General features: G+C 42.8%; 1 protein-coding gene across 2 annotated transcripts in view; it reads left to right on the forward strand.

Annotated features, from left to right (window-relative positions):
• The first annotated feature begins 712 nt into the window (after positions 1–712).
• The window catches only part of TPK1 (thiamin pyrophosphokinase 1), a 483,761-nt gene continuing 459,643 nt past the window's right edge, over positions 713–24,830 (forward strand). For both annotated transcript variants that reach the window (XM_077810971.1, XM_077810972.1), the window contains exons 1-2: positions 713–801; positions 1,550–1,606. In XM_077810971.1, the coding sequence (XP_077667097.1) occupies positions 1,564–1,606 (43 nt within the window). In that variant the 5' untranslated portion in view covers positions 713–801; positions 1,550–1,563. The remainder of the gene's footprint in view (positions 802–1,549; positions 1,607–24,830) is intronic.

Below are 24,830 nucleotides of genomic sequence, written 5' to 3' on the forward strand. Positions count from 1 at the left end.
AATCTGAGTTGCCTTTGCTATTAAAGCACCCCTGTTCTTTTTCAGCTGTTGTCCTTTTGCTGTCTTTCTTTACAGCTTGAATGTGGAGCTTAGTATTTTCCCTTGAAAGCTAAGTCTCCCATTCTTCCCTCCCCGCAAAAACAAAAATATAACATTTACAAGCCAGTGCAAATTCCTAGTGCCCCCAAATGGCCAAGAAATCACTCCACATGGTCTAGCCAGCCCCAGGCACAGTATGCGCACAAAATGCCCAATCAACGAGAAACGCAACATAACACTGTGCTAAAACCATCATTATGCGTGCGTGCGGGGTTAGTAACGCGTTCATGCAAGAGGACAGAGCATAAATAAAAAGAGCTGCCATCTCTCTCTTTACAGCTTAGCCGGGGGGGAGGGGGCAAAAGTCTCAGAGGTGGGTGAATGCCTGCAGTCAGGCATCTAAAATGCACAGCCCAGGAATTATCTCGCAGGGGCTGGGCACCTGCCGCTCCCACTGGAGTCCGCAGCAGCAGAGAAAGGTGCTCAGCCTGCGAGGACATTGCAGTCGCACTCCCTGCCCCCTGCACGCATCCTCCCGCTCGCTGCCCGGGCTGGGCTGGGTTGGCCACTCTCCCGCTCGCTCTTCCGGCCGCTGCCGCCGCCGCCGTTCTAAATCGATCGCGGAGCAACGGATCCGTGCCGGAATCGATGCCATCGCCGTTCCTCCCCTTCCCTTCTCCTCGCTTCTCCCCCGCCCGGGCACCTGCACGCGCCCGCCCCAGCGCCAGGCCCCCGCAGCAGCCGCAGGCAACGGAGTCTCAGGTACCCCGGCGCGAGCGCCCCGCTCCCAGCCCGCCCTTCTGCGCGCGCCTGGTGCAGGGGGCGCTGCACGGTCAGCAGCTGCTGCTGCTTCCTAGGCTGAAACCCACGTGCTCCGCAGCCCCCGCTATTACTGCTGCCTCCCAGGCGCCTCTTGTCACCCTTTGCTTCCCTGGGGGTTGGGGGGGGGGGACCTATCCATCCCTCTCCTCCCCCCCAGTGGGGTACAGGCTCCTAGGGGAGAACACCACGGCCCCCCGCCAGACCTCTGCCTTCTCTTCTCCTGCCTTTCAGATCTAAACGTGGAGCCCTCCTCCCAGTTTACTAGCCGAGTTTGCAGCTAAAAGCAGCTGTTTCAGCTCAGTAAACAGAGGATGCTCGTGGTTCCTCCTTCCCAGCTACTGCTCGCTCTGCGCTGGCTTTAAGCTCTGGCGCCGTGTGGCGAAATGTATCAGGTTTTGGCAAGAGCCAAATGTGCCTGTGGCTTAATTCCCCCTCCCCCATTGAAACGGACTCGCCCTGCGTGCTGCAAGTTACCCGCAGCTCAGCCAAAAACGCTTTTAAAGCTTTGTTTATTTCTTTGGAAAACAAGTATTGGTCTGTAAATTTCCTCCGCTTAGAGTAAACTTGAACTGTGCTTTTTCAAGAATACGCCAGTAAAATAAGCGAGGTTTAATTGACAGCTGAGGTTTGCAAGAGCTTGGAATCTTTTTAACCCACCATTTTCTGTGTTTTTGTTTTTTAAAAGCAGAAAGTTAATAAGCTATGGAACGTGTGTTTACTCCGCTGGAATGTCTCCTTCCCACTGGTATTGTACCTCTTCTTACTGTTTAAATCTCTTTCAAGAGTCTTTACCCTGCAAATAAGTATATTTTTGTGTGCACAACAATAAGAATTACGTTCTTGGTTTGAAGGACAGCTCGATTATCATCTATTATTTCGAAAGGTTAATAACATAAGGCCTAACATTCCCCTTCATTTGTTGCCAGTAGAGCCAGTTTGATGTTATTGTGATGGGAATCATCCCTTGAGGAGGTAAAGAGAGGAGGCACATGTGGTGGAGCTGGGGAACAAGGTTTAATTTAAAAATGTTTTAAACAGATAGAGCTAAATTGGTGCTAATGCCTGTGTATGTACTCTTATTTTGGTTTAAGATTGGCCTATCTCAGTTTAATTTAAACTGAATGCTCCCGCGGCACTGCTTTGACCTGCGAGTGTGGTCGGCTGCAAGCACCGGGCGACAGCTCTCCCAGCGCTTCTGGTACTCCACCTCCACGAGGGGATTGGCTCCCCATCGCTCAGAGCCTGTCCGCACTAGCGCTTTAAGGCGCTCGGACTTGCTGCGCTGAGGTGGGTGATCTTTCACACCCCTGAGCCAGCAAGTTAGAGCGCTATAAAATGTGAGTGTAGACTAGGGGTGGGCAAACTTTTTGGGCCGAGGGCCACATCTGGGTGGGGAAATTGTATGCAGGGCAGGGGGTCGGGGTGCGGGAGGGAGTGCAGAGTGTGGGAGGGCGTGCCGTGTGCAGGAACAGGCTCAGGGCAAGGGATTGGGGCAGAGGAGGGGTGCGGGATGTATGAGGGGGCTCAGGGAAGGGGGCGGGCAGCAAAGCGGCTTTCACCTCCTGAAGTACGCGCCAGGGAGTACGAGGAGGGGGTTCAGGGCAGGGGTGCAGGAGGGGTGCGGACTGCGGGAGGGAGCTCAGGGTAGGGGGTTGGGGTGCAGGAGGGGTGTGGGTGCGACAGGTGGCTCAGGGCAGGGAGATGGGTGCATGGGGGTGCAGGGTGCAGCAGGGAGCTTAGGGCAGAGGGTTGGGATGCAGGAGGGGTGTGGGATGTGGCAGGGGGATTAGGGCAGGGAGTTGGGGGGCGGGGTTCAGGCTCCAGCCTGGTGCTGCTTACCTAAAGCGGCTCTGGGGTGGCAGCAGCACGCACCGGGGCCAGGGTAGTCTCCCTGCCTCCCTGCCCTGGCCCCACGCTGTGCCGCTCCAGGAATCGGCTGGCCCGACATCCCTGCATGGCCCCTGAGGGAGCAGGGGGGCACAGGGCTCTGTGCGCTGCCCTTGCCACGCCTCCAGGTACCTTCCCGGAAGCTCCCATTGGCCGCGGTTCCCTGTTCCCGGACAATGGGAGCTGCGGGGGGCGGTGCCTGGAGACAAAGGCAACATATGAAGCCCTCTGCTCGCCCCCTCCTCCCCCGGGGCCCCAGGGACATGGTGCCAGCCGCTTCTGAGAGCAGGGCAGGGCAGGGCCCATGATGCCATGGGGGCAGTCCCGCGGGCCGGATTCAAAGCCCTGAGGGGCCAAATCCGGCCCGCGGGCCGTTGTTTGCCCACCCCTGGTGTAGACATACCCTAAATGGAAATAAGATAAATGATTTAAACTGTAATAGGAGTGTTTACACAGGAATTTTCACTGGTTTAACTAAATCAGTTTAAAATACTACCTTTAGTTTAGTTGGTGAAATTTTCTCATGTAGACAAGGCCTAAAGCTGATGAGAAGACCGGCCTCTGGCTGTGGATCTTTGGATACATATTCTAATATCTTAGTGGATCCTTGGGATATGCTAGGTGAATATCTTGCCTGGTACGTGCTCTGAAGCCACAAATGTGTCCTCACCAATTCTGTAAGCTGAATCTCTGTTTTTGGTTTGATTTTCCACTCTTATGTTGTTGTGGCATGTTTTGCAATTCTGAAAATTCATTATTAAATATCTCCTTACCCTGTGTGTGTATAATATATAAAAAGTGAAAGTACAAAAGTAACCTCTATGCTCTTTGTGGCAGGGACTGTGTCTTCATATATGCTTGTACGGTATTATTGTTAATTATCATTGGTATTATCATAGCACATAAGAGCCCTAGTGATGGACTAGGACCCCATTGTGTGCAGTGCCTGAGACTATCTCTCATCATAACTGGATCCTTGGGAGTGCTATTGTAATATAAATATTAAATGATATTGCTGAAAAGAGTTGCTTTGGTAAAGGGGACTGAATTCTTTATTATGATGCGCTGGCTTTGCTGAGAGTGGTTATGACAAGGCAGATTCATTTAAGCCACCATGGGGTAGATGGATGGGAGGGGTGAGTGTATATAATCTTTGTGTGTGTATATATACATATAATACCAACAAGCAGATATATTTGGAAAATAAGAATTCTAAAAAATTGTCATGTTTTTGAGTTTAATAAATCTATTAATCTGTTTCAAAATTTTAAAACAAAGCATTTTCTCTGTCAATATATTTAAACTTTTCCCCAGAATTTTTTTGTGTTATGTTTGGCTTTATAACTTTACAAGTTTTTCCTTCTTGATCCAATTCAAGGACGGTTTAAAGTTACTAAAAAGGAAAGATTTACATGAACTATTCTTAATAAAAACAGATACTGGACAGCATAAGCTGCATTTATTTTGGGCACTGTTGGTCTTGGTTAGAAAGGTGAGTGGTGTTTGGAGAGTTCATTGATTATCTTTTTCTAGTTGCACCATAATCTGATTTCTAAAACATAGCTACACAGTAAAAATGTTATTTGGTGCATCAAAAAAATCCTATCGGATTTAACGCTATCTATCTATACAGTAGAAGAGTGGGTATTTGTCACCATTTATTTTGTAAAACAGTTGCTGTGTGTAGGTATCTGTATGCAGTAGTCAATTTTACATGGTAGTGTAGGGTAAGATACACCTAGATACCACAGATAAAGTCTTGTCCTCACTAGCAAAAGTTGCTTTGGTTTTCAATACTGTCACTGATATAGTTCTATACCAGTGTAGTATGTCCACATTACCATTCCTGACACAAGCCTCAGTGTGCTAACCCAATGGTTCTGAAACTTCAAGACCCTGGTGTACAATTTCTGGAACTCAAAGCCAAGATTTGCAAACTGTGTATCCAAAAGGCTCCTAAATTAATATTTAGGTACCTGATTAAGTGTCCAGTTTTCCCACCTCTCCTATTGGCTGTAGTGGGATATGTTAGTGCTCAGCATCTCTGAAGATCAGGGTGCCTAAATAGGGTAAACCCTGTCTGTGCAAGAGATTGCACTTTCTTGAGATCTGATCAAGAATGTAGAATGAACTTCTGTAGGAACTTTGAAGCATAGCAAACCTCTCCATCTTCTGTGCCAAGTGCAAGGCTTACTCCTTCAACCTTGTCTTCACTAACATATAAACACACAGCAGCATATATGTATAATAATGCCACCCAACCAAAACAAAACACTACACTATATTCACAGGTTTCAGAGTAGCAGCCGTGTTAGTCTGTATCCGCAAGAAGAAAAGGAGTACTTGTGGCACCTTAGAGACTAACACATTAATTTGAGCATAAGCTTTCGTGAACTACAGCTTACTTAATCGGATGCATTCAGTGGAAAAACTTACAAAAGCTTATGCTCAAATAAATTTGTTAGTCTCTAAGGTGCCACAAGTACTCCTGTTCTTTTTACTGTATTCACAGTAGCATAACCCTGGGGAGAGGATGAGAGAGAGAAGGAATTACATGTGGCTGATGTTAGTTATGTGGTTTAATGCACTTCTAGAAGGTGCTGAGATACTACCATGATGATGGCTATAGAAGATCCTGTATTGAACAGAATAAAATACATATGGGCTTAGGAGCCAGACTTCAGGTACCCCATTTTGAATTCATTGGCCCAAAAACACTTGCTGTGCCAACTTCGTAATTTTAATCAGTGTAGTTATAGTGGGTTCTTATTTTGGCAGTAATTTTAAATCAACACACATAGCACCTGATTGTGGCCCAAGTACCAAAGGTTTGAGAACTGCTCTTCAAAACCATTGTAGTCAAACTTCACGAGCTCTGAAGACAATTCAGTAAAAAAGCTGGAGCACAATTTAAAATTGCAGAGGGGTGGACAGAAACTGTGCTATGTGCTCCAAAACAGTATTAATTTGCTTAATGCCGTTTAAAATGGATAGTGAAGTAGAGCTTAAGAGCAGGATTGAAGTATACAAAGCCTGGGAAAAATATTTTTTCTCTGTAAAATGAAACTGCAATGGGATTCATTACTGTATATGACTTGTAGATTATGAATTTCAGTGAGTGATAGGTCCATGCCAAAGCCCCATGTTCTTTTTGGGCCTGTGGTCTACGACCAAGATTCCTGCTCTATGTGGCACCCTAGTGCTAAATTCTAGGACAGCTATAGGTAAGTTAAAAAGGGAAGTTGTTATTCATTTAATTATTGAAGTGAGTAACACAATCAGTACGGTGCGCCTTGGATTAGTTATTTTCATAGTAAATTCAGATTTTTGTGTTTCATCCAAATTTTAATTTTTATTGCAGTGTAGTTGTATTCATTGTAAGAGCAGTACAGGAAAGGAATGGAGGATATGACATGTGGCTGTGAGGTAGTTGACAACTTTTGATAACTGGAAAAGTGATGGAGGCGTTTGATTTTTGGGACCCAAGAGGATCGTTGAACTTTTTGGCAATGGAAAGAGGATGCATGTCCTCCTCTGCACTTCTGGTGGGCAGAAGTAAAGTTGGCATTCGAGTTTCCTGGTAGGGCTTGAAGTCTTACCTCGCCACTCGTAGAGTAAATTCCTTCTTTCATGTTATCTAAATAACCACCTAGCAGCAATGGATAAGCTCATTAACTGGATGTTTGTGATAAAGTGATCTGCAATGAAATTGTTAACCATGGCTGTATTTTCACTGCCAAAAAGGTGGTGTTGTTTTTACAGTGAGATAACTAACATATGATGGTTTTCCCACTGTAAAATCCTAATAGAGATAAGATCTCTGTGGTTTCTGTCACAAAGCACTGACCTGACCTAGCTACATAAGAAAGGCCATACTGGGTCAAACCAAAGGTCCATCTAGCCCAGTATCCTGTCTTCCGACAGTGACCAATGCCAGGTGCCCCAGAGGGAATGAATGGAACAGGTAATCATCAAGTGATCCATTCCCTGTCACCAATTTCCAGCTTCTGGCAAACAGATGCTAGGGACACCATCCCTGGCCATCTTGGCTAATAGCCATTGATGGACCTATCCTCCATATATTTATCTAGTTCTTTTTTGAACCCTGTTATAGTCTTGGCCTTCACAACATCCTCTGACAAAGAGTTCCACAAGTTGACTGTGTGTTGTGTGAAGAAATATTCCCTTTTGTTTGTTTTTAAATCTGCTGCCTATTAATTTCATTTGGTGACCCCTAGTTCTTGTGTTTATGAGAAGGAGTAAATAACACTTCCTTATTTACTTTCTTCACACCAGTCATGATTTTATAGACCTCAGTTATATCCCCCATTAGTAGTCTCTTTTCCAAGCTGAAAAGTCCCAGTCTTTTCTCATATGGAAGCCGTTGGATACTCCTAATAATTTTTGTTGCCTTTTTCTGAACCTTTTCCAATTCAGATATATCTTTTTTGAGATGGGGCGACCATATCTGCACACACTATTCAAGAAGTGGGTGTACAATGGATTTAGAAAGAGGCAATATGATATTTTCTGTCTTATTATCTGTCCCTTTCTTAATGATACCCAACATTCTGTCCGCATTTTTTACTGCGCTGCACATTGAATGGATGTTTTCAGAGAACTATCCACGATGACTCCAAGATCTCTTCTGAGTGGTAACAGCTAATTTAGATAATTTTATATGTATAGTTGGGATTATGTTTTCCAATGTTTGCATTTATCAACATGGAATTTCATCTGCCATTTTGTTGCCCAGTCACTCAGATTTGTGAGATCCTTCTCTCACTCTTCGTAGTCTGCCTGGGATTTAGCTATCTTGAATAGTTTAGTATCATCTACAGATTTTGCCACCTCACTGTTTACCCCTTTTTCCGGATCATTTATTAATATGTTAATAGGACGAGGCCCAGTACAGTCCCCTGCGGGACACCACTATTTACCTCTCTCCATTCTGAAAACTGACCATTTTTTCCTACCCTTTGTTTCCTATCTTTTAACCAGTTACCAGTCTGTGAGAGGACCTTCCCTCTCATCCCATGTTTAAGAGTCTTTGGTGACGGACCTTGTCAAAGGCTTTCTGAAAATCTAAGTACACTATATCCACTGGATGCCCTTTGTTCACATGCTTGTTGACCCCCTCAAAGAATTCTAGCAGATTGGCGAGGCATGATTTTCCCTTTACAATAGCCATGATGACTCTTCCCCACCAAATTATGTTAATCTATGGGTCTGACAATTTTGTTCTCTACTATAGTTTCAACCAGTTTGCCCAGTACTGAAGTCAGGCTTACCGTCCTGTAATTGCTGGGATCACCGCAGGAGCCCTTTTTAAAACTTGGCTTCACATTAGCTATCCTCCACTCATTTGGTACAGAAGCTGATTTAAATGATAGGTTATAGACTACAGTTAGTAGTTCTGCAGTTTCACATCTGAGTTCCTTCAGAACTCTTGGGTGAATACCATCTGGTTCTGGTGACTTATTACTGTTTAGTTTATCAGTTTATTTCAAAACCTCATCTAATGATACCTCAGTCTGGGACAGTTCCTCAGATCTGTCACCTAAAAAGAATGGCTCATGCTTGGGAATCTCCCTCATATTCTCAGCTGTGAAGATGGATGCAAAGAATTAATTTAGTTTCTCTGCAATGGCCTTATCGTCCTTCAGTGCTCCTTTAGCACCTCTATTGTCCAGTGGCCCCACTAGTTGTTTAGCAGGCTTCCTGCTTCTGATGTACTTACAATTTTTTTTTTTGCTATTACTTTTTGAGTCTTTGGCTAGTTGTTCTTCAGATTCTTTTTTGTGCCTTCCTAATTATATATTTATACTTCACTTGCCAGTGTTTATGCTCCTTTCTATTTTCCTCACTAAGATTTAACTTCCACTTTTTAAAGGATGCCTTTTTGCCTCTCACTGTTTCTTTTACTTTGTTGTTTAGCCATGGTGGCACTTTTTTGGTTCTCTTGCAATATTTTTTAATTTGGGGGTATACATTTAAGTTGAGCCTCTGTTATGGTTTCTTTAAAAAGTTTCCATGCAGCTTCCAGGGATTTCACTTTTTGCTCTGTACCTTTTTAATTTCTGTTTAACTAACCTCCTCATTTTTGTGTAGTTCCCCTTTCTGAAGTTAAATGCTATAGTTTTTGGGCTGCTGTGGTGTTTTCCCCGCCACAGGGATGTTAAATTTAATTATATTATGGTCACTATTACCAAGCGGTCCAGCTATATTCACCTCTTGGACCAGATCCTGTGTTCCACTAAGGACTAAATCAAGAATTGTCTCTCCTCTTTGGGTTCCAGGATTAGCTGCTCCAAGAAGCAGTCATTTAAGGTGTCAAGAAACTTTATCTTTGCATCCTGTCCTGAGGTGACATGTATCCAGTCGATATAGGGATAGTTGAAATCCCCCATTATTATTAAGATTTTTATTTTAATGGCCTCTCTAATCTTCCTGAGCATTTCACAGTCACTATCATCATCCTGGTCTGGTGGTGGGTAATACATCCCTACTGCTATATTCTTCTTATTAGAGCATGGCATTACTATCCATAGAGACTCAGTGGTACAGTTTGGTTCATTTAAGATTTTTACTTCATTTGATTCTACGCTTCCTTTCGCAGGTAGTGCCACTCCCCCACCAGCACGACCTGTTCTGTCCTTCCGATATTTTTGTACCATCTCTCCTTCCCCCACATCTGCCCTCTTACTCATACAGTGGGCCTTACCTAGTTCATCTCAGTGTAAAACTACGGTGCTTTGTCTCCACTAGGATTTTGCAGCAGGATAGCTAAGGTGCGTTAGTCATCCTGTCGTGGAAAACACATTTATTTTGGCAGTCAAGGCATAGCAAATGGTGATATTTAAAATGTCAGCAGCAGGCATCGGTTAATGCTCCATTGCAATGAATGGGAGGGGGAAAGTACTCAGTGGCTCTCTAGCTTTTTTCTGCGGCATTCTGTTTCTGCAGACAATATTTCATTGATTTACATTTGTTTCACACTTGGAAAGTTATTTTTGCAACTAGGGGGCCTAGATACTTTTTTAAAAATGAAAACTTAAATTCTGCAGCACAGCTGTGTGGCGTGGGGTAGATTGTGTACATAGTCGTTCAAGTGTGATACAGCAAATGCACAGGGCTCATAACAGTTTATGTTACATTACAGTTTGTGAATTCATTTTAAAAGCAGCTCTGTTTTCTTTGTTTAAAAGATCTAATGCCTTCTACAGCGTACCACCCTTTGTTTCCCTCCTATGGTTTGTTTATAACCTTTGCGTGTGGGTTGGTGACCTTGGTGTTGTGCCTAGGTTGCCCTTTGTGGGTTCTGCAGTGAGACTAGTTTAGCTAAACTTTAACTACAGTGGACTTTGAGAGCTCCGTACCATGCCTTGGTCTCCTTAACATTGGTGTGCTGCTGTATGCTTTAAACAGGCCTGCACCTGATTAGTACTTGGAATCTTTGGGTAGTAGGGTTTGCTAGGTCCACTTACTCAGCAATATTGCTAACGTGGAGCACTGTATGCCATAGTCTACACTGGATTTCTGTTTGTTCCCACATGTAATTCAAACTTAACTTTTTTGATGTACAAAAGCCCTTTCATCTACAGCATAAACGTTGACTTTATTTAGTTTTAAGGGGGCCCCGATACAGCTTTTGTCATTTTATAACTTCTGCCAGACGAGGTGGATGAAAGAGAGAGACACATCCTCCATTGCCCAAGTCCACCAGCAAGGTAGCTCCCTGGTGGACACTTCCTTATCGCTCCCCTGCAGAGGGGAAGGCTCTGCATAGCAGAAAATCCTCTTACTTTGCTATCTGTATCCTGGCCCACAGAGAGCTCCGTGAAACTATTTCTCACATCATGTGGGGAGTGTGAGCCATTTGTGGAGGCTGTCTCCCTTATATCCTATTCCCCATACCTATTGTGCATCAGAACCACACCAGTTCCTGGGGTGGTAGTTGGGGCTCGGATTTGATTCCTTCAGAAGAGGAAGTAACAAAAAGACGATTATTATTAGAAATGGCTTATGCCCCTAGAATGGTTTCCCTAATATTGAGCATCAAGAGGCGTTTCTGCTTACGCCGTCAACTGTATCTCACCGTCTGTCTGTAAGTGTAACTCTCTTTACCCTTTTCATCAACTTGAATGGGCTTTGAGGTTTTATCAAGATGATTATTTTAAGTACCTCTTAAAACTTAAGTTTATATGGTTATAGTTGATGATATAGTTATTTCACTGGTGTCTGGAATCACATTGTCTCCAGTTAAATGAGCCAAAGCTGTTTCAGCTTTAAAAGAATATCGCCAGGTAACTGCCTGTAAAGCTGAAATGTCCATTTATTGCAGGTAACCCTTTGCATCCTTTCCCGCCCCTTTCCCGCCCTCTCCATTTGAAACTAGAGCTTTGTTCTGTTAAAGCAAGGTCACCTGTATATCAGAAGCAAGCCACAGGAGAGAACACCCCTCAACCCATAGCTTAATGTTGTGTATAATCTGGGGTAAACTATTTTCTGACAGAGAAAAGACAGGCAGGCCTGCACCTGATTAGTACTTGGAATCTTTGGGTAGTAGGATTTGCTAGGTCCACTTACTCAGCAATATTGCTAATATTACATCAGTGGTTCTCAACCTGCTGCCCAGTCAGCACACAGATGCGGCCCATATGACCTCTTCAGGGCCATACAGGTAGTATTGGATGCTGCCCACAATGATGAATAGGTTGAGAACCCCTGCTATACATGGAAGTGATATAACCTGTGAATAACAATGTTTTTAATTGACAGTTGAATTATATGAGAATTTTACCATTCAAACAAGTGAATAGAAACTGTTTCTTTATGTTAATCTTCTTCAAAAAATGGGGTTAGGTGGGCAAGAACATTTTTTTTTCATCATCCTATAGCTCAAATGGGTAAAAGTGAGTTGCTAGAAGCTGGGAATGGGTGACAGGGGATGGATCGCTTGATGATCACCTGTTCTGTTCATTCCCTCTGAAGCACTGGCCACAGAAGACAGGATACTTGGCTAGATGGACCTTTTAGTCTGACCCAGGATGGCCATTCTTATGTTCTAAGTGGCTAGTCAAAGTTCAGGGATGGTCCAGTTGGGAGTAGAAATTGGTAATGGAGTCTGGTATTGTCTATGATGTAATCTTATTTATTTACAACGAATATAATCAACGAAATCATATACAAACTGCCTACAGGTCCTGCTTCTCTAAACGCAGGCGGAACCACAAAATGTGACCGCTTCTTATAGCCCTAAGCCTCTTTAGCCAGCACTAGACCCAAAACTGTCCACTAGGCTTCTCCAGGGCCTCCCCCTTCTTACAGGCTATTGCTTGGGCCTTGTGCTGACTTTCTTCCTGCCTCTGAGTCTTTCTCAGTTTCTTGTCTGCCCCCCCATCTCCCCAAGCTATACTTTTTCTGCACTCACCCTCCTGATCAGAAAAACGCCAAGGGAAACCCTTTTCTCACACGTTGCTAGTTTCTGGGCAGACTTCATTGTGCCCTGTTTTAGATGTGACCCTTTAAATATCTCTTACCACTATCTTAAATGGAGGTCATGTTCACACACAATTTTTAACAAGGTTTTAACTTAACCCATAAAAATGTTTTACCCAGCTCATAACAGTATAATGGTTCTGCTGAAAGGACCAGGAGTCTTTGAAGCAAATGTGCTTTCAGAAGAGTATTGTCTTCCTTCCTTAGTCCTGGTGGTACCCTCCACAATGAGTTTTTAAAGATATATATTTTGTGGTTTTACAGCAGCCTTATTGTCAAATCATATACAAACTGCCTACAGGTTTCAGATACAAGTCCACGTTTAGGCTTGATCTCCGAATATGGAAAACAATAGAAGAAATTGCCTGTTTGCAAATACGAACCCAGTCTGAATAAAGTAGAAGCTAATATGAAGTAGGAACACGTGCTAAATTGTTGCACAGGAAAAACTATACTAGGTGACTGGTCCAGGCTTGGAAGTCTTGGGTTCCAAAAATTACAAAACCCTCTATTTCTCCCACTCCCCCCAAAACCCTATACTTGTATTTGTGATCTGTTTTCAGCTTGTACATGTGAAGACAGGTTCAGTGCAAGTTTTTGAATAGGTAAAACAGTGGTTCTCAAAGTTTTGTACTGGTGACCCCTTTCACACAGCAAGCTTCAGAGTGCGACCCCCCCCTTATAAATTAAAAACACTTTTAAAATATATTTAACACCATTATAAATGCTGGAGGCAAAGCAGGGTTTAGGGTGGAGGCTAAGAGCTTGCGACACCCCCCCCCGCCGTGTAATAACCTTGCGACCCCAGTTGGGAACCCCTAAGGTAAAATGTTGCACTTGATCACATTATGTTTGTTGATGTCCAAGTTTTAGACCAAAACCTAATACAAATATAATTCCTCACCCATTCACTGAAAAACACAGTATCCAGCTGCCAAGTATGGTTGGTAATCCTCCTTCTACAGGCTTCCAGATTTAATAAGCTTATTAGGCATGGGGGGATCTAAGAGCCAGCCTTTTGCTAACAGCATTGTTGATTGACAGCTTAGTCCAGAAAACGTTTTTCAATTGCTAGTGAAAATTTATCTCTATTTAACACACTAAAAGAAGCCTATCTTAAAGGCTTCTTTGGCAATTATTAAGGATAAAAACCAGTTAAAACAAAAAAAAATATAAAAAAAGAAAAGTAGTGGCAGATCTCACCCACCACAAAATACCGCAAGAAAACAAATATATTTATTCTGCATACAACCACCTAGCCCTACTGTCCACCTTTAAATATCCAAGTCTGATTATTTTGGCCTATGTCTTTCTGTAAATTGAGAGTGATGTTTAAATGCCATCTTTTACATGCATATGTATTCCAGCATGTGTATGTGAATAGATGATTCTACCCAGACAAGTGACCTCTATATTTGATGAATGCAAACAACTATGTTAATGCATTATTAAGTTTGCATTGTTAAAAAGTTAACAAATTGAAAAGTTAAATTTTCTTCAGCAATATTCACTCAACTATGCTATATATAGATAGCTACATACAACATTTTTGGAATGCTGTTATATTTGTTTCTTGCCCTATACCGAATTGCTAGTAAGAGGCTCTTGCTGTCGTTTCCTGGGATTGATTTTTTTTTTTTTAAACACCAGCAGCATTTTCTCAGGAGAGTGTCCTGCCTTTGTAACTTGTCTTCATGGATTGTCTGCCAGAATCTATATCTGGAAGGCTTCGAGGTATGATGTAAGGCATGTTTGTCAGGCCACATCCACCCTCTGATTGAAATCCATGGGAATAGAGTCAGTAACTTCAATGGGAGCAGGATTTTGGTCTCTTACGTTTAATTTTTTTTGCTGACCCCTCTTTGTTTTTTTAGGATTTTCCTGGGGTTTTTTACTCTTATTTTTCTTGTCTTGTCCCCCAAGAAATTATTCTTTTTGGCAGCCACAATGGGAGTAGAATAGTTGAAAAAATGTATGATTGTAATTTGTGTCAGAAATACTTAGTTGCTTCTTTGATAAGAGTTGGACGCATTTCTTTTTAAAAAAACGGGTAAATATTGTTTTAGCAAAAGATGTTACTGTTAGGAGTTGCTGATGTATAAGCACAGTAGGAAACTTCCTATAGAAAGAGTTAAAGGCACCACATGCTGTAATCACAGTCCGATGAAGTGAGCTGTAGCCCATGAAAGCTTATGCTCAAATAAATTGGTTAGTCTCTAAGGTGCCACTAGTACTCCTTTTCTTTTTGCAAATACAGACTAACACGGCTGCTACTCTGAAACCTCTCCTTTGGATGGGCACTGCAACCTTTTCTGAGGTTTCTTTGTGTTGCCGGATGGCCACACAATAGGAGAGTTATTCTTCAGGCTCACCTTTTTGAGACCTGGTGCTTCTTGGCAAGTGGTTTTGCCTCGGGGTTCTTTGGTGAAAAAACCCCCAAGGCTACAATACCAGCTTCTGCTGGCATAGCTGTGTCAATGAGGGGTGTCAAGAGGAGTCATCCCGGACCGACATAGCTGTGCCAGGAAAAAGCCCTTAGTTTAGATACAGTTATGCTGGCCAAACAGGGCTTTTGCCGGTATACACTGTATTCACACTAGGGGCGCTTTACTGGTGTACATAGTGTAGACATAGCCTCAGGAAAACAAACTGTGTTAAATAGGAGAACTAGGGAGACAGGGCCCAAGGGAGCCGCTTCTTGGCAGAGACTTGAAACGTGGTACTTTAGTTGAGGTTTCTGCCTTTGTGTAGTTTGTGACCATCTCTGTTCCTTTTCAATAGAATTTGAGTACACTTTGTAACTGAACAAATTACATTAGGTAAAAAAACCTTGATCCTGTATCTCTGATTTTTCGTCTGATGGGAAACCAGCAAGCCCCCCAAATCAGCCACCACTCACTAAAGAGGCAACAATATATTTAATATGGCTTCATTAGTTTTGTTGAGAGAACCGTAATGTTTGAATTTCCTGATATTTTTGCCGTTAAAATTAACGGGCCTGACTTACCACCTCATTAGTCTAGTTTTAAGCTGGTGTAACTGATTTAAGTGGTTTAAAACTGGAATAATGAGGCCCAACTCTGTCATCTCATCCTTGACCCAAAATTTAGGTTCTGAAAAAAACAAGCTTTTACAAAACCAGTAGTAATAATTCTGTGAATGTTTTCCTTTAAATTGTAAAGGAAAAATTGTTGATTATCATGTGGGCTTTTGCTTGAAGTCTTTGAAACTGAAATTTTGTAGCAATGAGAATCCGAAAATGAAACAGACCGCGAACAAAAGCAAAATTGACTTTGTTCATTGTTTTCATTGTCCAAGCGGAGAGAAATACAAAGTAAATGAAAAGCATAAACAGGGAAGAGTGAACTGGAATTTGAAAAATGTCATCAGGGTTAATAATATTTAGTAATTGTTATTAATAAACATTATTTCTAAATTGACACTTCCTTTAAATTCTCAGGGCCAGAGTGTGATGTTTCCCTCTCCACTTCCAGGACCTCAAGAGCAGGGCTGTAAACAGGCTGACTCCCTCTTCAACAAAGCACACAGACCTTGAGTTAGGGCCTGATCCTGAAGTCAAGGGGAGCTCTACCATTGATTTGAATAGGTCTAGGATCAAACCCTTAATGACCAGACTCACCTCATTCATGGGGTTTTGTGCTGATAGTAACTCAAAAACAATAGTACAATGTAAGCTTTTGCCTAAGCTTCCTGCTTGAACTTGCTTGTTTTTAGGGTTTCCCCTAGAATCTGCTCTTCCTAGCTCTTCAGTGGTTCTCTTTATGTCCTGATACAAGACGGTTGTGCCCACCTACCAGCATGACTCTTAATTCAGTGTTTTATCACTTGAGCCTGTGGGTCACTGAAAAGAAGGACCTTCTTTTCTTCACGTTCTTAGTCTGCTACCCTGTTACAAGGTCACAGTTTCAATTCTTAAATTTATGGGGACTAATCCAAATCCAAGTGAAGTTGGTGTAACTGGTTCTATAGAGCTGCAGTTTCCTAGCAAGCCTGATATCACAATATACCCCCAGAGGCTGCTGAAGGACCAAAACAAGGCAGAAACTGCTGCTACACAAGTGCCCTTTCATGCATCCTCTACATGCATGCACTTTCATGCATCCTCTAGTATGGTCTATGGCGCTGCTGAAGTATTTGACAGTTGCCATCTGCTCGATACTGATAGGGTAATACTGAGCTGGTTGTAATCTGGGACTGGAGGTTGCTTGATGGTAATGGCCAAAGACTTAGTTTTATCTGGATTCATAGCCATGTCAGTGTGCATTGCTTCTTGCCTGACCAGATTGACCTTCAGCTCCAGTGATTCATCAAACTGAACCAACAAGACAATGTCACTCACGTATTTGAGATCTCAAAGCAGAATGGGTGTTCAGCTCAAGGCCATGGGCAGCTGAGTTGACTCATCAGATCCCTTAAATTTGCTCGATGCACTAAATGAAAGGCTTCCAGGATCAGTATGTTCATGTCATGAGGGTGTTTATGCTGAAGATGACCACTTGTGAGAATCTGGTCAATTGTATATACGCTGTGTGGGTACTGTATATAATTATTTATAATATAGTAGTGCTTAGATCAAGGACAGAAGTACTTAGGTGCTGTACAAACACATAGTGAGAGAAATCTGTACCCTGAAAAGCTTGCTGTGTAAATAGGCAAGTGTAATGGGGTTCGCTCACCACTCTAGCACCTCCTGCTGGCTGTCTTGGGAATTAGCTCTGCATGTTAGTGCACCCTCTTTGGGTGGTGCTTGGCTGATGTCACTCCTGCTCTAGGACCTACATCTCTCCCTGAACCACGGTGTCCTCTTCAGCTACACAGCCCTCTGGCTGTGCCACACGCTGTGCCCCCCCCACTGGGGGACCTGCAGTCTGCTGTTCAGCCACTTCCCTTAGTGGCTACTGCAGCAAATTATCTGGCCATTTCCTTGAGGCCTCAGCATCCTCTTTGTCCTTGCCTCAGGGCCTCAGACTGCCAACCCCAGCAGACAGCCTAGTTCCTGCTCGCAGCATTGCTCTGTCCAGGGTGTTGGCAGTTCTTTCTCCTGTCCAGAGACACAGTGCTCCCTCCCTGGGCTCCCGGGAGAGCCAGCTTTTGTCCTGCAGCTCCCTTTTTATGTGGGCCTGCTTGGCCCTGATTAGCTGCTCCCTTCAGCTTTTCTCTGATTGTTTTGTATGAATGTACAAATGTTTTCAGATTTGTAATCTGAAGGGTTGGATCACAGAAACCCCCTTGGGATTGCCACCGCATGTGCCAAGATTATTTCTGCTCCTGCTTTCCTGCCCTGTCAGCTTAGGACTTCAGTGCCCTGCCTGGTTTGAGCCAGACCTGCTAGCCTGCTGCAAACCCAGACCCAGGTCTGAACCATTTCCCCTAACTGCTCTAGCCTTAACTGAAAGCAGCTTACAGAAGTGTGCCTGTCTTTAACATTCAGATGCCCAACTCCCAGTGGGGTCCAAACCCCAAATAAATCCGTTTTACCCTGTATAAAGCTTATACAGGGTAAACTCATAAATTGTTTGCCCTCTATAACACTGATAGAGAGATATGCACAGCTGTTCCCCCCCACCCCGCCCCAAGTATTAATACATACTCTGGGTTAATTAATAAGTAAAAAGTGATTTTATTAAATACAGAAAGTAGGATTTAAGTGGTTCCAAGAGGTAACAGACAGAACAAAGTGAATTACAAGCAAAATAAAATAAAACACTCAAGTCTATGTCTAATCAAACTGAATACAGATAAAAACCTCACCAGTTCCAGTAAGCTCTCTTTTACAGACTAGCCTCCTTCTAATCTGGGTCCAGCAAGCACTCACACCCCTGTGGTTACTGTCCTTTGTTCCAGTTTCTTTCAGATATCCTTGGGGGTGGAGAGACTATCTCCTTAGCCAGCTGAAGACAAAATGGAGGGGTCTCCCACGGGCTTAAATAGACTTTCTCTTGTGGGTGGAGCCCCCTCCTCTCTCCTATGCAAAATCCAGCTCCAAGATGGAGTTCTGAAGTCACCTGAGCAAGTCACATGTCCATGCATGACTCTCAGTTTTTACAGGCAGAAGTCATTGCCCACATGGTATCTTGAATGTCTCCAGAAAAGACTTCTTATGTGGATTGGAGCATTCCAAGATGCATTGTTCCTTAAGTGCTTCTTGATTGGGCACTTAACTTTGCAAATTCCTTTCTCCAGGAACTGACCAAATGCATCCGATGAAGTGAGCTGTAGCTCACGAAAGCTTATGCTCTACTAAGGTTATTTAGAAATCAAGCCAGTATACGGCCAATATTCATAATTTCCAATACAAAAATGACACATGCATACAAATAGTTTTAATAGATTCAGTAGATCATAACCTTTACATAGATATGTTACATGGCCTATGTGGCCTAGAACATATTCCAGTTATGTCATATATATTCATAAGCATATTTCCATAAAGCCTTATGGGGGGCACCATCACAGTTGCCCTTGGGTCTCTTTGCATTAGTTTTTCACCCTGTCCCAGGGCATTCCCTCAGCTACTCCATTGTGCCATACTGTCTAGCCTATTTCTATCACCTAATGGTCATAAACTTGCCCAGGCTCTTTTCCTTTCACCATATGTATCTTTTATGCCTGTGGACTTTTACACACTGAACATGCCACAGGCATCTTGTAGCAGGAGCTTTCCATGCAGCCTCTCTCCTCAGCACAGCTCACCTTCTAAGCTTCTCCTCTGAGCTCTCCTTGCTTCCTGTCCTACTTATATCATTAGCCCAGTGATAATCACCCAGGTGCTCATAATCCTCCAACAAAAAGTACTGAATTGCTTCTGTAGCCTTTTCTGTGTTGCAGTAAGTTCAGTGATCAGGGTGCCACTAATAGTACTCTGTCACTCCCTTTCCATTCCTATCCGCATGGTTAATCTTTTTGCAGGAGAGTATGTATGTTGTGCACAAAGCATTGGTTAGAAAAAATGTAAAATCTAGGAGTCCAATTGTTTGTCCAGTGGGGAAAGCTGTAGAAAGCAAAGAAGTGGGAGGAACACTCATGCATGAAAAAGGTTTGCAGGATCAAGCTTTACATTAGATTGTTCTGCTGTCTGAATTTCCATTTTTAAGACTTAGAGACTAAGGCAATACATTTTGACTTGTTTTGTCCAGACGTGATTTCTAACTGAATTAATCACAGAGATAAAATTAATCAGAGAGATAAATATGTAAATATATCAATTACTGAGACTGTGTCCGAGGCTCCATGTGATCAAAGTAAAGTGTGAAATATGGGAGAGGATGGAGAGGTATGGTGAGGTGCACCAGATGGCAAAATCTCCTGAGGTAAATTCACTTTAGCACCACTGCTACTGGTAGTCAGCATTTACGTCGCAGATTTGCATACATTAGATAGAGTATCTAGAGCAGTGGCTCAAGCTTTCCAGACTAGTGTACCCCATTCAAGAGTCTGATTTGACTTGTGTTCCCCCAAGTTTCAGACAAAAAAACAAAAAATACAAAGATGTCACAGCACACTGTTACGGAAAAATTTTAGTTTCTACTGACTTCACTAGGGCTTTTTATGTAGCCTGTTTTAAAACTAGGCAAATATCTAGATGACTTGATGTACCCCCTGGAAGACCTCTGACATGTACCTCTGGTTGAGAACCACTGATCTAGAGTAATAAATGCTTTGAAGGAGAGTGTTAGATAATGGACTGCTGGTTCATAGGTTCTGTTATGCATATATTGTTATAAATAATCTTTGTATTATAACTAGAGTGTCAGCAAAGTTGCTTGTAAAGAGTCTGACTGCACTTTTCTGGGACATCCTCTCTAGATTCCTAAATGGGACATTGAGCAAACAGAGAAAAAAACATCCTTTACAAAATCCTTCCCAAAGTTTACAGTGATCCTAGTGCATTCTAGGATGGGACTCGGAGGGTGAAAACTGGGAAAACGCTCATTGACTTCAGTAGAGCTAGGATGTTACCCTGAGAGTTTACAGTGTGAATGAATAGTCCCACAGCACAGACACAGTCAATGCTGCTTATATAATAATGTACTGCTCTAAGAAGTCACAGTGTCTTGATTTAAGGGGCTCCCAGTGAGCTGGGACATAACAGTTATCTGTAAGATCTGTCGTTGTGATCATGTTATCCATAAACTAAACTGGTACAAGGGAGGGTGAGTAAAGTGAATGATTGGACTCTACTTAGCTTAAGGTCATAATTGGTGGCATCACAAAGCAATACTTGAAGGGAGGTACATGATGGACTTCTGTCCCATGGAAAATTCTCATGAATTAGGTGTGGTTTTAAAACAGGTGAGTCAACCTTATCTCAGAGTATTCATATTTGGGTTTTTTATTGCTTTTGCTTTTCTTTTCTGTCCTTTTTTAAAATAAAAAACAAACAACCCCCACCCCACCTTACTTACTAAATGTAACAAAAAAACTATTATTATTAGAAATGGCTTATGCCCCAAGAACGGTTTCCCTAATATTGGGCATCGAGGCATTTCTGCTTACACCATCAACTGTATCTCACCTTCTGTCTGTAAGTGCAACTCCTAAGTAGGTGTGGCAAATGTTAATGGTTGGCAGCCCACAAAAATGGGGTTATGGTTACACTTCAGAGCTTACGTGTGGACGTGTTAATATGATGGGAGAACGCTCTGCCATCAACTTAATTACTCCAGCCCCTGCGAGTGGCAGCCTGAGTGACGTAATTTGTATTGACTTAAACTGTAGTGCATACATAACCTAAAACACATCTGGAAAGAGAGAGAACGCTTTCAGAACGGCTGTATACCATGAAGCTATCACACATTTTTGGAGTAGCCAGAACTATAGGTGATTTCACTGGGGATGGGAAGCAAAGCCTCTCTCCTGGCACCTTTACGGACGGATGTACATGAATGTAGAGGACAAGGGATAATGTCAGAGAACAGAATTTGAACAAAAATGAAAGGTTTTAGGAATGAATACAGGCAACAGTTAAGTGATATGAGGGATGGTATTAATTTGCTGGATGGCAAAGGCCAAATTTTTTTTCTTAAAAAAACCCCAAACAGCTAAAAGGACAAAAAAAGACATTTTGTTCTTTGGGAGGTATATAGAACTAGCTTCCTAATTATTTTTGACATTTTGTCATTCGTGCTATGAGCTTCCTCAGAGGATAGAAGTAAATAGCCAGTCTCCTCTGAGAGCACAGCATGAACTGTATGTGTTTAAGGTCTGAAATGTGCTAGCATAGGCACCAGATCCTAAAATAATGCTGTCATGTTTCCAAAATAAGACAGTTGGGAGCAATAGGAGTTATACAGTGTAAGGTAAGGTGCAGATAGAGTAGTTCCACTGAATTGATACATGCAGATTTTTCAATGTGAAGTTTTGGAGGAAAAATAATGGACGTTTGTGGTCATGAAGGATTACATCTCTAGCTATGGGTAGCTGAGGAAAACGAACTTGCAAAAAGCCAGCAGAACGGTGGTCAGGGGCTTCTGACAAGTAATATGTATCATCAAATACTGACAAATATCATGACAGATAAGTGGGTAAAGCAGCAAGAGGGAAGCTCAAGAGCATGAATCTGGATCATTTTGTAACCTGTTAGTTAGTGTTTCAGCACGTTTAACCAGTGTTCCATCGAATATATATAAGACTTTGATTTATATGAAGCCTATATACTTTTGTTTGCTTTGTTTAGGCCCCAGTATTGAAATAAGCGGCACAAAGACCTCCAGGTCTTCATAGAACTCCACTGACTTCACCTAGGGTTCCATTTGGACACAGGGGTTTTTCCATTTACGTTTCTTTTTCAATATTCAGGTGAATTTTAAATTTTCCACTAAATTTATCTGTTTGGCTCATCAGCTCTTGAAGCAATCCCTTATCCTGTGATAGTGATGACATAATTCTATTGTAGATTATAACGTCTCCTTCCACCCCTTTGAATGTCACCATGAGGAGCAAGGCCAATTATTCTTTTTGTATTAAAGTTGAACAAGTGTGATGCGGAAAAACAGCAATTCCACCAAAGTTCTTTTTTTATTTCAAGCCAATCAGTTGTGCATTTTGTTTTGTCTGCTGCTGTTTGGTCATGATGCAGCAGAATTGTTGGACAAAAATCACAAGAACTAGTTTAGGGAATTACATAGTATTATGGTGAAAGGTTCAATTTCTTTGCTGTAACCTGTCAGAATTTAATTGACAGTTGTGTTGATGGTGCCCAGCATGGAATAGAATGCAACTGACCACATCTGGATTGATCCAGGTGTAGTAAAAGTGATAGAAAATTGTTGTCAGTATAGCACAGAGAAAGATAAATGTTTGGAAACTCGTATCGAATTAGAATTTCATTTTTGTACAGTAGAATCGTAATAACCATTTTGTTTATATACTGATGCAGCGTGGTCTGATGGATGATATTGAGTGTCAAGTGTACTTTCCATACTCTACCACTGTATTGCTGTGTGAACTTAAGCAACTCATTTAGGCTACATATACATTGTAAATGAAAGTGTAATTATAGCACAGGTAAAAATAGTAGTGAAGGCATAGTGGCACCTACTCAGCAGGAGCTCCCTGCCTCAGTACAGCCCACTGAGGACCCTGGGTATGTATTTCAGTTTCGGGCCTGTGCTGAAGTTTGTGCTGCCATGTCTTCACTGCTATTGTTACCTGCACTAGCTGGAGTAAAGCTGGCATGGGTCTGTGTCCCTGTACTATAATCACACCTTTTCTGTGCATCAGTTGCCCCACAGGCAAAGTGTATTTTACCCACTTTTGTAAATGTATTGGAGATGTTTGGATGAAAAGCTAGATATTATTATTATTAGTAGTAGTAGTATTAAACTAATAGTATAATTATGAACATGAGTGTTATTCTGTGGCATTTAAAACATCCCTGTAGTATTAGAACGGGGTGGTCAAACGTTTTGGCCCAAGGGCCACATCTGGGAATAGAAAATGTATGGCTGGCCATGAATACTCACAAAATTGGGGGTGGGATGTGGGAGGGGGAGAGGGCTCTGGTTGGGGATGCGGGCTCTGGGGTGGGGCCAGAAATAAGTAGTTCACGGTTCAGGAGGGGACTCCGGGCTGGGGGGGAGGGCTGGGGATGAGGAGTTTGGGGTGTAGGAGGGTGATTTGGGCTGGGATTGAGGGGTTTGGAGGGCGGGAGGGGGATCCGGGCTTGGGCAGGGGGTTGTGGCGTGGGGAGAGGCTTGGGGTGCGGGCACCAGGCGGCGCTTGAAGCAGCGGCATGTCCCTTCTCCGGCTCCTATGTGGAGGCACGGCCAGGCAGCTCTACGTGCTGCCCAGTCTGCAGGCACCGCCCCTGCAGCTCCCATTGGCCGTGGTTCCTGGCTAATTGGAGCTGTGGGGGCGGCACTTAGGGAAGGGGTAGCATGCAGAGCTGGCTGCCGCTACGCATAGGAGCCAGAAGGGGGCCAGGCCGCTGCTTCCGGGAGCTGCGCAAAGCGGCCCCTGACCCGTTCCCTGGCTGGAGCGCCAGAGCGGGGCAAGCCCCAGACCCTGCTACCCAGTGGGAGATTAAAACATCTGGCGGGCTGTAGTTTGCCCACTCCTGTATTAGAACATTGCTAATTCAAAGTCACTGATAAAAAATTCTACATCAGTTCATGGATCAAAAAAAAAAGACTTTTTTTTTTTCAAAATTGAAGACATTGAAATTGCAATCTGTGGTAGTGAAGAGCATGAGTTTTAAACATATGAAGATAGTCACACACTTAAAGCCTGGGAGAAGCCAAGCAGTAGCAGCTCCTATTGAAGTCAGTGGGAGATATGGGTGCATAGTACCTCTAAGGATCAAGTGCCAACTCTGGGAATAATCAGGATCTTTAATAACCTTAAGCTTTTTGTGCCTAGTTGAATGTAAACCAATGCAGTGATAGCTTAGCCTAATACAGCACACCTAACAAGGTACAAACTTCTGTGTAAAATGGGTGTTGATTTTGAAGGCTAACAACAAACATTTACATGACCCTGTTATAAATGCTGATTGTTTTTTGGCAGAAACATCCAACTACTTTTAAGACAGAGTGGAGTTGGGATTGGGGATGGAGTTTCACCCCTTATTTTTCCCCTCTTATCCCACTTCCTTCCATTGTGTCCTCTATTAAATCTGGCATTTAATTTCCTTAAAAACAAAACCAAAGAGCCGGAAAGTTGGAGTTCTCACTCCTAAGTATGTGTTATTAACATGTTCAAGAGAGCAGATGTGACTGGGCTAATTCAGACATGTAAAATAGGAATAATTTTATCAGCCAGTATCTTTATAAAATTTCAAAAGGAACACATTAGGTCCTTTGGCTATTTTGTTTGCCAGGAACTTGATGGCTTCCCCAATCTTGCCTGATTTAATTTCTGATTCCAAAACTGTGATTTCTTCATCAGATGGTATGGGGATTATAAAGTCCATTTCTATTCTAAAAAGTGGTTATTTGAAAACAGAACCACCTTCTTACTGAATATTTCTGGTCCCTTTGTGAGTATTCAGGGTCATACTTGCTTTCTATGAGAAACAAAAATAGCTTACTAGCTAACCCTTTAGGGCCAGCTTAGAAAAC

The sequence above is a fragment of the Eretmochelys imbricata genome, chromosome 2 (assembly GCF_965152235.1).
Source record: "Eretmochelys imbricata isolate rEreImb1 chromosome 2, rEreImb1.hap1, whole genome shotgun sequence".
Lineage (NCBI taxonomy): Eukaryota > Metazoa > Chordata > Testudines > Cheloniidae > Eretmochelys > Eretmochelys imbricata.